Source organism: Eptesicus fuscus, chromosome 9 (assembly GCF_027574615.1).
Source record: "Eptesicus fuscus isolate TK198812 chromosome 9, DD_ASM_mEF_20220401, whole genome shotgun sequence".
Lineage (NCBI taxonomy): Eukaryota > Metazoa > Chordata > Mammalia > Chiroptera > Vespertilionidae > Eptesicus > Eptesicus fuscus.
In genome coordinates, this window is record NC_072481.1 from 101,672,125 (window position 1) to 101,686,618 (window position 14,494).

The 14,494-nt window shown below is 45.8% G+C and overlaps 1 protein-coding gene across 3 annotated transcripts in view; it reads right to left on the reverse strand.

Moving 5' to 3' along the window:
* Positions 1-12,868: 12,868 nt before the first annotated feature.
* GK5 (glycerol kinase 5) overlaps positions 12,869-14,494 on the reverse strand; it is a 164,455-nt gene continuing 162,829 nt past the window's right edge. For all 3 annotated transcript variants that reach the window (XM_054721620.1, XM_054721622.1, XM_054721621.1), the window contains one exon: positions 12,869-14,311. In XM_054721620.1, the coding sequence (XP_054577595.1) occupies positions 14,163-14,311 (149 nt within the window). In that variant the 3' untranslated portion in view covers positions 12,869-14,162. The remainder of the gene's footprint in view (positions 14,312-14,494) is intronic.

Sequence of the window (14,494 nt, forward strand, 5' to 3'; positions counted from 1 at the left end):
TGGTCTCCCTTTGTGGGAGGCAACTGGGCTGATCAGGGGAAGGCACCAGCCCCATCACCCCGCTGCTGCAGCCACTGCCAGTCACCACAGCCATCAAGGTGTTTTCATCAACACGACTCCAGTCCCTTCACCAAGAAAAAAATGACAACTTTCTTTAGGCATTTTCAAGATGTGTCTTTCATAGGATATGCATTTCTTTCTTTATTTTTTATCCTCACTGAGGATGTTTCCATTGACTTTTAGAGAATGTGGAATAGAAAGGGAAAGACAGAGAGAAACATCAAAGTGAGAGGAACACTTTGATTGGTTGCCTCCTGCATGAGCCCTGATCTGGGCCCCAGCCAGGGAGGAGCCTGCAACCTAGGTACATGCCCTTGATCAGAATCGAACCCAGACCCTGCTGTCTGCAGGCCGAGGCTCTATCCACTGAGTCAAACCGGCTAGGGCAGGATATGACGTTTCTTAGCCTTCCAGAAGCGGACCTTCATTTTTTTCTCCAGGAGTGTGGTGGAAAAACCCTAGATCACCTTTTTGGATTCTTATTACCCAAGTTACTAAGAATATTACCAGTGGCATACAGGAAGCTTAGCCAATGTGCAGTCAGAAAAGGTGTTTCCTCTATAGTTCACACCAATCACCATCTGTGCCCTGCCCAGGCCTAAAGCCTCTGGCCGAAGCTTTAGGCCTGGATAGGCCCCTCCAACTCCCACTGATCACCAGCTCAACCCTGCCCAGGCCTGCCCAGACCAAAAGTCTCTTGGGTAGGAGCGGAAACCCAGCTCCCTGCGATCAGGAGCAGGGGGTCCGCTCCTGCCCAGGCCAAAAGCAGACCCCCAGCTCCCTGCCCAGGTGATCAATCGCAGGGGGTCCGCTGGTGTACCAGGCTGAAGCAACCCCCAGCTACCTGCGATCGATTGCAGGGGGTCTGCTCCGGAGAAGACACCCAGTTCCCTGTCATCAATCGCAGGGGGTCGGAGCAGACACCCAGCTCCCTGTCATCAATCGCAGGGGGTCTGCTCGTGCACCAGGCTGAAGCAGACACCCAGCTCCCTGCTATCGATTGCAGGGGGGTCTGCTCCCTGTCATCAATCCCAGGTGGTCCACTCGTGCACCAGGCCTAAAGCCTCTGCCAGAGGCTTTCGGCCAGGTGCTGGAGCAGACACCCAGCTCCCCGTGATTGATCACAGGGGGTCTGCTCATGCACCGCAGCGGACACCCATCTCCCTATCATCAATCGCAGGGGGTCCGCTCTTGCACCAGGCCAAAAGCCTCTACCGGAGGTTTTCGGCCTGGTGCCAGAGCGGACCCCAGCTCCCTGCCATCCGTTGCAGGGGTTCAGCTCAGGGCGCCTATGTATGCAAATTAACCGCCATCTTGGTTGGGTTTATTTGCATACTCGCTCTGATTGGCTGGCGGGCGTGGCTTGGATGATGGGCATGGCTTGTGTAGCAGAGTGATGGTTAATTTGCATATCACTCCTTTCTTAGAGAGGACTAGAGGCCTGGTGCACGAAATTCGTGCATGGGGGGGGTGGTCCCTCAGCCCAGCCTGCAACCTCTCCAATCTGGGACCCCTCAAGGGATGTCCGACTGCCACAATGGGCAGTTGGACATCCTTCTCACAATCCAGGGCTGCTGGCTCCCAACTGCTTGCCTGCCTGCCTTCCTGATTGCCCCTAACTGCATCTGCCTGCCAGCCTGATCACCCCCTAACCACTCCCCTGCCAGCCTGATTGATGCCTAACTGCTCCCCTGCCAGCCTGTTTGCCCATAACTGCCCTCCCCTGCAGGCCTGGTCACCCTTAACTGCCCTCCCCTGCAGGCCTGGTCCCCCCAACTGCTCTCCCCTGCAGGCCTGGGTCCCCCACAACTGCCCTTCCCTGCAGGCCCGGTCCCTCCCAACTGCCCTCCCCTGCTGACCTGATCGCCCACAACTGCCCTCCCTTGCAGGCCTGGTCCCTCCCAATTGCTCTCCCCTGCTGGCCATCTTGTGGTGGCCATATTGTGTCCACATGGGGCAGTCATCTTTGACCACATGGGGGCAACCACCTTGTGTGTTGGAGTGATGGTCAATTTGCATATTATTCTTTTATTAGATAGGATAGAGGCCTGGTGCATGGGTAGGGGCCAGCTGGTTTTCCCTGAAGGGTGTCCTGGATCAGGGTGGGGATTCCCTTGGGGCATAGGGTGGCCTGGGCGAGGGGCCTGTGGTGGTATGCAGGCCAGCCACACCCCCTGGTGACCCAAGTGGCAGCCCTTGTATATGGGGGTTATTTATCTTCTACAATTGAAACTTTGTAGCCTGGAGCGGAGCCAAGCCTCCTGCTTGCTCCATGGCCACAACCATTTCTGTTGGGATTTACCTATCTTCTATAATTGAAACTTTGTAGCCTTAAGCGGAGGCCAAGGCAGGCCAGGGCGACAGAAGCTTGGCTTCCTCCATTGCCGGGGGCAACCCTAGCCTCCTGCTCTCGCCAGTTCCGTGCCTGCCGCCATTTTTGTTGGGATTTATTTATCTTTTATAATTGAAACTTTGTAGCCTAGAGTGGAGGCCTGGGCTGGCCAGGGTGTGCGGAAAGCTTGGATTCCTCCATCACCGGGGAAACCCAAGCCTCCCTCCTGCTCTCTGTGGCCATAGCCTTCTTGGTTGGGTTAATTTGCATACTTGCTCCTGATGGGCTGGTGGGCATGGCTTGTGGGTGTAACAGAGTGGTTAATTTTCATATTACTCTTTTATTAGATAGGACTAGGGGCCTGGTGCACAAAATCCGTGCACTAGGGGGGAGGTCCCTCAGCCCAGCCTGCCCCCTCTCACAGACTGGAATCTCCGTGGGGAGAGGGCCTAAGCCACAGTCTGGTCTCCCTCTGCAGGAGGCAATCAGGCTGATCAGAGAAGCTAAACCCTAACAAAAACTTATAACCCTAAATCCTAACCATAACTTTAAATATAAACTAACCCTAAACCAAAAGCAAATCACCCTGCTGCTGCAGCCACTGCCAGTCACCGCAGCCGCCAAGGTGTTTTCATCAACATGGACTGCAGTCCCTTCACCATGAAAAAACAACAACTTTCTTTAGGCATTTTCAAGATGTGTCTTTCATAGGATATGCATTTCTTTATTTATTTTTTATCCTCACCTGAGGATATGTTTCCATCGATTTTTAGAGAATGTGGAAGAGAAAGGGAAAGACAGAGAGAAACATCAAAGTGAGAGGAACACTTTGATTGGTTGCCTCCTGCATGAGCCCTGACCTGGGCCCCGGCCAGGGAGGAGCCTGCAACCTAGGTACATGCCCTTGATCAGAATCGAACCTGGACTCTGTGGTTGGCAGGCTGAGGCTCTATCCACTAAGCAAAACCAGCTAGGGCAGGATATGACATTTTTTAGCTCCTCCAGCAGTGAACCTTCATTTTTTTCCTCCAGGAGTGGTGGAAAAACCCTAGATCACCTTTTTGGATTCTTATTACCCAAGTTACCAAGAACATTACCAGTGGCAAACAGGGAGCTTAGCCAATGAGCAGTCAGAAAAGGTGTTTCCTCTGCAGCTCACATGCAGAGGCAGGACTGCTGGCAAGCCGAGGCTGGCACACCCTCCATCTCTGGGTCTGCTCAAGCCTCCCCTGCAGCTTGGGCAGGGCCCCCCAAGCTCTGCTCAAGCCTGCGCCGTGGCTTGGGCAGGACCCCCAGGGTCCACTTAGGCCCTGCTCAAGTCTCTGCTGCCCCAACCCCGGCCACTGGGCACCAAGGCCCGGAGGCCAGGAGTGGCCAGGGGCGTTCTGGGACCCTGGCAGCTCAGGGCCTACAGGCTCTGAGTGGCCTGAGTCCCGAGGATGTTCCCAGGACCCAGGCTGCTGGGTGCCTCTGTATGCAAATAAACCCACCATCTTTGTCGGGTCAATTTGCATACTCACTCCTGATTGGCTGGTGGGCATCGCGGAGGTATGAACAATTTGCATCTTTCTCTTTTATTAGTGTAGATGCCACCCCCAAAATTTAATAAATTTTTTTAAATAAAAATTTTTGTTTTGGTTTAGTTTGAAGGTAGTTTTAGGCTTAAAGTTAGGTTAAGCATTAGGGTTTAAAGCAGGTTGGGGATTACCAGTATGTACAGGATTAAGATTAGTGTTAATATTTATTTTTAGGTTTTGGCATTCAGGTTTGTTTTAGGGCTAACATTATGTTTAAAGTTATGTTTAGGGTTATGTTTAGTTAGGGTCAAGATTAGGGTTAGGTTCAGGATTAATTTTAGGGTTAAGGTTAGAGTTAAGATTAATGTTAGTTTTTGGTTTTAGGTTTAGGGTTAGGGTCTGATATTAGTTGTAGGATAAGACATAAGGTTAGTGTTGGGTTTAGGGTAAGAGATAGGGCTTAGCTTAGGTTAGGGAAGGGTTATGTTTATGATTATGGCTAGTGTAGGTTTAAGGGTAGGGTTAAAGTCAGTGTTTGAATTAGTGTTGGGGTTATTGAGATTAAGTTTTGGGTTTGTTTTAGAGTTAGCATTTGGAGTAAAACTTGGGTTCAGATTAGGGTTAAATTAGGGATAGGGGTAGGCTAGGCTTAGTTTTAGGTTAGATTTAAGTTAAATGTAGAGTTAAGATTAGTGTTTGGTTTAGATTTAGAATTAAGGTTATTGTTAGGGATAGGTTTAATAAAAAGTAGAGTATTGGTAATAGAAATATGGAGAGTGTTCGTGTTATAACTAGGGTTAAGTTTAGGTTAGGATTAGGCTTAGAGTTTCAGTTAGGATTAGGTTCATGTTAAAAGTTAGCTTAGGATTTGGGTTTGGTTTTGGGTTAGGTTTGGATATAGTTATAGGTGTATGGTTAGGGTTAGAATTAGGATTAGAGTTAGTGTTAGGAATAAAATACATTTAGGTTTAGGGCTATGTAAGAGTTAGGGTTACAATTAGGTTTATTTACAGGGTGAAGGTTAGATTTAGGGATAGGTTAAAATGTAGGGTTAGGGTTAGGTTTTGCTTTTGGTTTAGGGTTAGTTTATATTTAAAGTTATGGTTAGGATTTAGGGTTATAAGTTTTTGTTAGGGTTTAGAATTTTATGGTTAGGGATTGCTTCAAAATTAGGTTTAGAATTAGGATTTGAGTGAGGTTTAGCTTTAAATTTTGGTTTAGGTTTAGAGCTATGGTTTAAGTTTAGGGTTAGTTAGGGTAAGGGTTAGGATTAAGGCTATGTTAAAGTTAAGGTTAAAGATAGGTTTAAATTTTGGGTTAGTGTTAGGTTTACGATTAGATTTTTTATCAAATTTAGGTTTGGGTTTATAGTTAGGGTTAATTTATATGTCAAATGCTGGTGAGGATGTGGAGAAACTAGGTTACTCATACACTGCTGGTGGGCATATGAAATGGTATAGCTGCTCTGGAAAACAGTTTGGCAGTTTCTTACAATGACACAGCTCATTTAAATTGAAATTTATATAATTTATTTTGTAAATAATAAATATCTGTACAGATATAGCCATTTTAATTAATAAACCAAGTTTATAGTAAAAGGGGTAAAGACAGCGGAAGTGAAATAATGGAGAATTTCAGAAATATGATTCTTCCACTTTCTGCCTCTATCATTCCCACTCCCAAGATCATTCTTGCATTCCTCCAAGTACAAGGATCCATGGGAATATGATCAGTTACTTATAATATACTATAGTCAGTTACTTATAATAAATGCTGGTGCCAAAATATTTATTGCTATAAGGCTCCAAAACTTCTGGGTCACCTATTTGACTTCTGTGGAGTTACTCATTTGGACTGATTCAAATCAGATTATTTGACTTTGTCTATGGAAAAGGATGATTCTGGGACCATCCTTTGGTTGGTTCTGGGTATGTTTTGAGCTTTTAATTCTGATTCAGAAACATGATCTAAATGTCCTAAGGGGGTTCAGAATCCTTTGGGGGGTAGATCCAAGCCTTCTAGACTATCTCTGGGATGACTCCAGAATCACTTAAAGTTGAAGAGCCCCAGGCTCCACCTATATCCCTCTTAGGAATTATAGATTCTTTTCAAACTCTTCGGCTAAATTATTTTTAATTAAAGACTGGTCGCTAATATTAAGTCCCTTGCAGAAGGGGCTATTTCTGAAGTTTTTCTCTCTAACATCAGAGTGACATTCTTAAGATTCAATCTGTTTAGTCATCTTCAGTCAAATATACAAAACCTGCAATTATAAAGGCTCCAAATGTACCTCAGAAAGTTAATGTAAACATGTGTATTTGTGGGTGTATTTATCTCTACATAGATACATATACAAATTCATAAACATGAAGAATTTAAAAATAAACAGTATGAAGATTCTAGCTCTCAGACCAAAGTAGTCCTTCTTAATCCAACAAAACATATTTTACTTGCAACAAATAGAAGCTCCTCCCTGTCAACAAGTATAAAATATATATACAAAAAAAGCTGCCCTTGTAAACAGAGTAAACGTTCCTCCCACAAATATGAAGGCACAAGAGTTAGGTCCTGTGGAAGCAGACATGCTCCCGGGGGCTTCCAGTCTGCTAGAGGCTCAGGAGGCGGGTAGGCACAGACAGAGACCACCCCCTTGGCTCAGAGATGGAAAGGTAACCTTGGGCAGATCATATGGACTACATTAATCTTACATGAAATCATGAACCCACCCACCCAGAGGGTGGGGGGAATAAAAATAGCAGAAAACAATTACGACAATTTTTAACCATATTAACCAGCAAAGTAGAAACCTTACAAAGTATGCCCTAACCGGTTTGGCTCAGTGGATAGAGCATTGGCCTGTGGACTGAAGGGTCCCAGGTTCGATTCCAGTCAAGGGCATGTACCTTGGTTGCGGGCACATCCCCAGTAGGGAGTGTGCAAGAGGCAGCTGATTAATGTTTCTCTCTCATCGATGTTTCTAACTATCCCTCTTCCATCCTCTCTGTAAAAAATCAATAAAAATATATATAAAAAAAAAAGAAACCTTACAAAGTAAAAACTCCACTACCACCTGTTTTTGCTAAGGACCATTTCCTAAAGTAAAATGAGGCAGAGATTAAAGAATGTGATAGGTTCTCCACACGCCCCCAACCTCCCCTTTCCTTCTAACAGTCTGTATCAGTGGTTCTCAGCTGGGGGCGTGGTGTCTCCCAGGGCACATGTGACAATATGTGGAGACATTTTTTTACCACAACTTGGGATGCTACTGGTAGCTAACGGGTAGAGGCCAGGGATGCTGCTAAATATCCTATAATGTACTAAACAGCCCCCTAAAACAAGAATGACCTATCCCAAAAAGTCAATAATGCTGAGGCCGCGAATAAAAACTTAGTCACTAAGTCTGTAGTATAGAAGCAATCAGTGCCACTTTAAGAAGGATTTTATAGGAACTTTCTCTCCTGGATAAGATAGCTACATCTCCTAAAATTATTTGACAGATCCATAATATTAGGGAAAACAAAACATTATGAGAAAATTAGCACACATTTTTTTTTAAATTTCAAATATTAATGTACAATGAAAAATGAACTTGAAAGATGAAAAGGACAATTTTTTTGCTCAATTGATTTTGATCATCAACTGTTTCTACAACCACAAAAGCAAATGTGGTCACACTTCTGATTTAGGTCAAATCAGACAAAAGATTTATGAAAATGTTACTAAAAACAGCCTGAAATATTAAAAATAGAAGAGTAACTTCTAGGATAACAAAAGAAAAACATGGCTCCTGATTTGTGAGATGCTCAATTCCAATAAGTGATAGTCAAAGTTATTTTCCCACATTATCTAAAAGATACCTTTTTGTGCTTTATGGTTTAAAAAGGAAAATGTGAAAAAGAGATGAACTAAAAACTTTTTAGGTATTTATCCTATATAATAAAAGGGTAATATGCAAATTGACCCTAACAGCAGAACTATGGCTAGACCAGTCATTTTTAAAAAAATATATTTTATTGATTTTTTACAGAGAGGAAGGGAGAGGGATAGAGAGCTAGAAACATCAATGAGAGAAACATTGACCAGCTGCCTCCTGCACACCCCCTACTGGGGATGTGCCCACAACCAATGTACATGCCCTTGACTGGAATCGAACCTGGGACCTTTCAGTCTGCAGACCAACGCTCTATCCACTGAGCCAAACCGGTTTCGGCTGGACCAGTCATTATAAGGCACACTGACCACTTCTTGGTTCCTTTCCCTGGCTGGCAGGCTCCGATCGCCTGATGGCCACCCATGGCGGGTCGGGGCCTGCGAGCGGGTGGGAACAGCCAACTTCTTGGTCCCTTCCCCCAGCTGTCAGGCACCGTTCACCCAAAGGCGAATGGGGAACCGGGGGTGGTGGCAGTGGGGGGCAGGGCCGGCTGCAACTAGCTGGGGAAGATGGCTCTAATCGCAGGCCAGGCCTAGGGACCGTACCCGTGCACGAATTTCGTGCACCGGGCCTCTAGTAATATAATTCAGTATATCCTAATACAAAAAGACAGATTTCCTATGAAATCATATCCACTGAGAAGCAGACTCTATAAAAAACACTAAAACAGCAGAGTAGCTTTTATATGATTTTGATAATAAAGCTTTTAACTGGCCCCAAGCTTTGTAAAAAGGACATAAAAAAAAACACCCAAAGAATAAAAGGAGTATATCTACATAAGGGAATCTGACTTATTACAGTAAACAAAACACCTCAACATAAAAATATTTCCAAATCTTAATTAATGGAGTTAATGATACTATATATTTGCAGTAATGAATCCATCAAAATAATCGTTTAAGAAGACAATTAAAGTACATTGAAATAGAATGGGTAGAAATGCAATTTGACCCCTAATTCTATCAAATCTGCCTCTGAAAGAGAAAAATACGACAGTATATCCCACTTCTGGGTACTTGTTCAAAGAAATCCAAAACACTTATTCAAAAAGACATATGCATCCCTATGTTCATTGCAGCATTATTTACAATGCAAAATGTGGAAGCAACCTACATGTCCATTGTTAGATGATTAGATAAAGAAGATATGATACATAAATACTATGAAATCCTACTTGGCCATAAAAAAGAAATAAATCTTACTATCCTACCTTATAATAGAGAAACATGCAAATTGCCGCACCTCCGCTACGCCCACAGCCAATCAGAGTGAACAAGATGGCGGTTAATTTGCATATGTGGGCACTGAGTGGCCTGGGTCCAGGAAACATCCTCCGGACCCAGGCCGCTCCTAGCCTGTAGGCCTGTGCTTAGGTCCTGAGCGGCAGGGGTCCCAGAATGCCCCCTGGCCACTCAGAGCCTATGGGTGTAGGCGCCAAGCAACCTGGTGGGCGGAACATCCTGCCCCGCCCCCAGCAGCTTGCAAAGGCTCCTACACAAAGCGGCGGTTTGGGGCCACGCCCCCAGCCAGGCGCCCAGGACTGGGGGCTGCCACTGGCCTGTGGGATGTGCCAAGACCCTGGCGGCCACTGCTGTGTGCTGCCCGGGGTCCCTGCAAGCCCCGAGCCTGAGCGCCTGGCTGGGGGCGTGGCCCCAAACCACTGCTTTGTGCAGGAGCTTTTGCAAGCGGTTTGGGGCCACGCCCCCAGCCAGGCGCCCAGGACCGGGGGCTGCCGCTGGCCTCTGGGGTGTGCCGAGACCCTGGCGGCCACCGCTGTGTGCTGCCCAGGGTCCCTGCAAGCCTTGAGCCTGGGGCCCATGGTGGGGCTGGCTGCTGGCCTTGGGGCGTTTGGAGACGGGGATGCTCCCGCCCCACCCCAGAGGCTTTCCAAGCTCCAGCACTAAGTGGCAGATTGTGTCCATGCCCCAAGCCTAGCGCCCTCCACAGGGGGATGGCTGCTGGCCTCTGGGGTGTGTAGAGACACGCCCCTAGCCCAGTGGACACAACCCAGGGGCTGCATAAGCTGCAGAGGATACACCTTTTTTAAAAAAATTTTTTTTTTTTTTTTTTTTTTTTTTTTTTTTTACAGAGAAGAGGGGAGAGGGATAGACAGTCAGAAATATCAATGAGAGAGAAACATCCATTAGCTGCCTCCTGCACACTCCCCACTGGGGATGTGCCTCCAACCAAGGTACATGCCCTTAACAGGAATCAAACCTGGGACCCTTCAGTCTGCAGGCCCACGGTCTATCCACTGAGCCAAACCATTTTGAGAGTAAATACCTTTTCTGACAACTCATTGGCTAAGCTCCCTGTAGGCCAGCAATTGAAGTGTTCTTGGTAATTTGGGTTATAAGAATCCAAGAAGGTAATCTAGGGTTTTTCCACCACACTCTTGAAGGAAAAAATGAAGGTCCCTTGAGGGGTCCCAGATTGGAGAGACTGCAGGCTTGGCTGAGGGACAACACCCCCCGCTATCCCCCCTCTCCGCCGTGCACGAATTTCGTGCACCGGGCCTCTAGTTTGCAATAACATGGATGGACCTAGAAGGTACTATGCTAAGTGAAATAAGTTAGACAGAGAATGACAAACACCATATGATTCCACTTATATGTGCAATCTAAAGAACAGAATAAACTAACAAACAAAACAGAAAATACTCAAAGATACAGAAAACATTTTGATCGTTGTCAGGTGGGAGGGAGGTTTGGGAACTGGGTGAAAAGGCGAAGGTGTTAGGAAGTACAGATTGGTAGTTACAGAACAGGAATGGAGATGTAAAGTATAGCATAGGGAATAGAGTCAGTAATGTTATAATCATCTCTAGTGGCCCAGTGCACGAAATTCATACACTGTGCCCTGTCACAGCGCGGGAGCAAGCCCCACGATCCATCACCCCTAAGAGGTAGGTCCCGCCCACCCACCAGGGCTCCTCGATGGATTGCCCCAAAGAGGTAGGCCGGAGCCGGGAGAGACCTGCGGACCCTGGGCCAGGCCACGGCGGAGGCCTGCAGACCCCCAGGGGCGGGCCCGCAGTGGAGGCCTCCCTCTACACGCACCTCCCTAACCCCCGCCACAGCCCTGCCCCCTTCCCCGATGCTGCAAGGCCCCGCCCACCCATGCCTGCTGTGCATGCTACCTGCTGAGCAGTCATGACGTATGGCATCCTAGACAATTTGCATATTCCTCTATTATTATACTAGAGGCCTGGTACACAAAAATTCGTGCACTGGGGGGGGGGGTGTCCCTCAGCCTAGCCTGCCTCTCTCACAGTCTGGGAGCCCTCAGGGGATGTCCTACTGATGGCTCCTCTACCGGAGGCAACTGGGCTGATGAGGGGAAGGTGCTGCCTCAACACCCCACTGCTGCTGCTACTGCCAGCAACCACAGCCGCCAAAGTGTTTTCATCAACAAAGAGTCCAGTCCCTTCACCACAAAAAAATGACAAACTTGGTTTAGGCGTTTTCAAGATGTCTCTTTCATAGAATATGACATTTCTTTCTTTCTTTTTTTTTTATCCTTACCAGAGGATATTTTTCCATTGATTTTTAGAGCGTATGGAAGAGAGAGGGAAAGACAGAGAGGCACACTTCTATTGGTTGCCTCCTGCATGAGCCCTGACCTGGGCCCTGGCCAGAGAGGAGCCTGCAACCTAGATACACGCCCTTGATCAGAACTGAACCCGGACCCTGTGGTTGTCAGGCTGAGGCTCTATCCACTAAGCAAAACTGGCTAGGGCAGGATATGACATTTTTTAGCTCCTCCAGCAGCGAACCTTCGTTTTTTCCTCCAGGAGTGAGGTGGAAAAACCCTAGATTAGCTTCTTGGATTCTTATTACCCAAGTTACCAAGAACCCTGTGAGTGGCGTACCGGAGCTTAGCCAATGAGCGGTCAGAAAAGGTGTTTCCTCTGCAGCTCACGTGCAGAGGCGGGAGTGCTGGCACGCTGTGGCTGGCAGGACCTGTTCTCTCCGGGCCTCAACGCAGCCACGGCGGCTGGCAGACCTCGCCATCCATGGCTTGCCTCACTGTGCACGCAGTCCCCTCCCGCCCACTTGCACATGCAGTCTCCTCCTGAGCAGTCATGACATTACAGTGTCCCAGACAATTTGCATATTACATCTTTATATATATAGACTAAAAGCCCGTTGCACAGTTTCGTGCAATAGACTTTCCTTCACCTGGCTGCCAGCACCAGTTTTCCGCCAGCACCAGTTTTCCTCTGGCCACCCGCCGAATGGAGCGCCTCCCGCCAGCGCGATCTCTGGCCTCTGGCCACCCGTGAATCAGAGCGCCTCCAGCCAGCGCGATTGGCCACCTGGCGCCATTTCCTCTGGCCACCTGCTGATTGGAGCGCCTCCCGAAGGCTGGGGGCGGGACTTGGGGTGGCTGATGGCGCTGGCTGGAGGCGCTCCGATCGGCAGGTGGCCAGAGGAAAACTGGTACTGGCAGAAAACTGATGCCGGCAGCCACGCAATCGGCCACCCCGAGTTCCGCCACTGGCGCCTTCGACCGGCCCCAGGGATCCTCCCGCAGCGCCGGCCGTTTAGGGGGTCCGCGAGTCCCCACCCCCCGCTCCTCCTCCAAGCCAATCGGCCACCCTGAGTCCCGCCCCCCGCGCCTCCAGCCGGCCCAATCATGGGCGTAGCGGAGTGATGCAATTTGCATATTACCTTTTTATTATGTAGGATAGGATGGATGGTGCCAGATGGGTACTAGATTAATGGGTGTGATCACTTTATAATGAATATAAATGTTTTATCACTATGCTGTACATCTGAAACAAATATCATATTGTATGTCAACTGTAACTAAAATTTTTCTAATTGACAATATATCACTTCATTCAGGAAAATACAGGTAAAATTGGAAAATTCTTGTTTTTAGTAGTGAACCGACACATTAAAGCACAATTCAACCAACCTATTTGAACTTTCTCCATTATCTTGTTTGTGTGGTTTTCTTTCGGGGGTGGGGGGAAGGGGGAGTGGTGTTTTTCTTAGGTCATACAAAAAAAAAAAAACACCAAAATTTCCTGTAACAGTCACTTCTACAATTACATTATTATTAAACAGCTAGGCTTGGGACTTTATGTGATAAAGCCGACCGGTAGGGAAGTGAATCTCATCACCGCCGCCAATCTAACAGGAACCTAGCCCAAAAGTAAGGAGGGGCAAATCATCTGAGAGAAGGAAGGTGATCAACTGCCTTAAGGCAATTTTACTCCTGGCCTGAAGCTACTCACAACGCTCACCCCTCTACTCTTCTATCAAGAAAGCTGGAGAACAGAGAACTGTCTTGCTCTTCTCAGTGCATCTCGGACTTCTGCCGCTACCCCTGCATGTCTCAGAGAGGAAAAGACAGACCAAAATTAAAAAGATAACTGGACAAGTAAAATACCCAATGAAAGCCATTATTATGTCACTGGTAAATTAGGGCACTTTCTTCAAAGTAAGCTCTGTCAATTAGGCACTTAATAAAAACAAATGACATTTATGCAGACATCTCAACAACTAAGAAAGATTAAAAACAAAAACAGAAGACAAGATTTATACTTAATACCTACATTTTGATGTGTGTTTTTTTAATGGGATGTTATACTTTAGCCAGAAATTTTTGAAAGAAATACTATTTAAGAAGAAAAATATAGTATTTTCTTGTTCCATAGGAATCAATACCCTAAGTTTCAGTATTTTTAATATATAAATAATGCTCGGGTATTGACTAAACAAGGAAAAATTAAGGCAGTGACTTTAAACTCAATAAAGAAAAACTGACTAACAAGCTTATCCGAGATAAACACATCGAGCTTGTATTTGGATACAACATTGAATAATTATGGCTTTAAAAAAATATTAATGTTTCAAAATTCCACAATTCTTCAGTTATTCTTTTTTTACATATAGAATACTTTTCATATAATTTTGGAACAAAATGTGAATGATCTTGATCTAGAACTATTGATTTGGATAGTAAAAAATTATGTTCATATGTACCATAGACCTAGTATTTTAAAAAGGAAGACTTATTAACTGTTAAAATATGATTTCTAATGATTAATGTCCTTTGGAATTTTGCTACAAAACAGAAGATAGAAAGTTTTGAGGTACTGCTGCCTTAGAATCTTTCCAAGGTTTGGGTAAAAAAATTGGAGGTTTTAAAAAATTAGTTTATTGTTGTTTTAAAAAAAAATCAGTGTTTTTTCTCTCCAGTTGCAAAGCTCATTTTAAATCTCTCAGTCCCCATTGTATTGGCATTCCTGAGCTTGTCTCATCTGCATGTCACATGCAGCCATCTGTGGTTTCAGCCATTCTGTTTGGTGCTATGTCTTGTTATACCAATTCATGGAGCGTTTCACTGCCTTCACCCAGTTTTCCATACTCATTTCATATTCCTGCCATTTCTTCTGTGGCTTGAAAACTGTTTCACTTTGTCTCAGTTTCTTTAGTTCCTCCTTGTCAGTCCAAAACCCTATAAATAAAAAATTATTCTCAAATTTTAAAGCAAATAATGAGTCCATAAAGTTTATCCACAAACCTATATGAATTGGTGCAAAGGTAAACAATTATTATTTTAAAACACAATCCAAAGTATTTTGTTGCTTTTGAATTTTGTTGGATTGACTGTCTCAGGGAATGAATACAGCAGAATTTA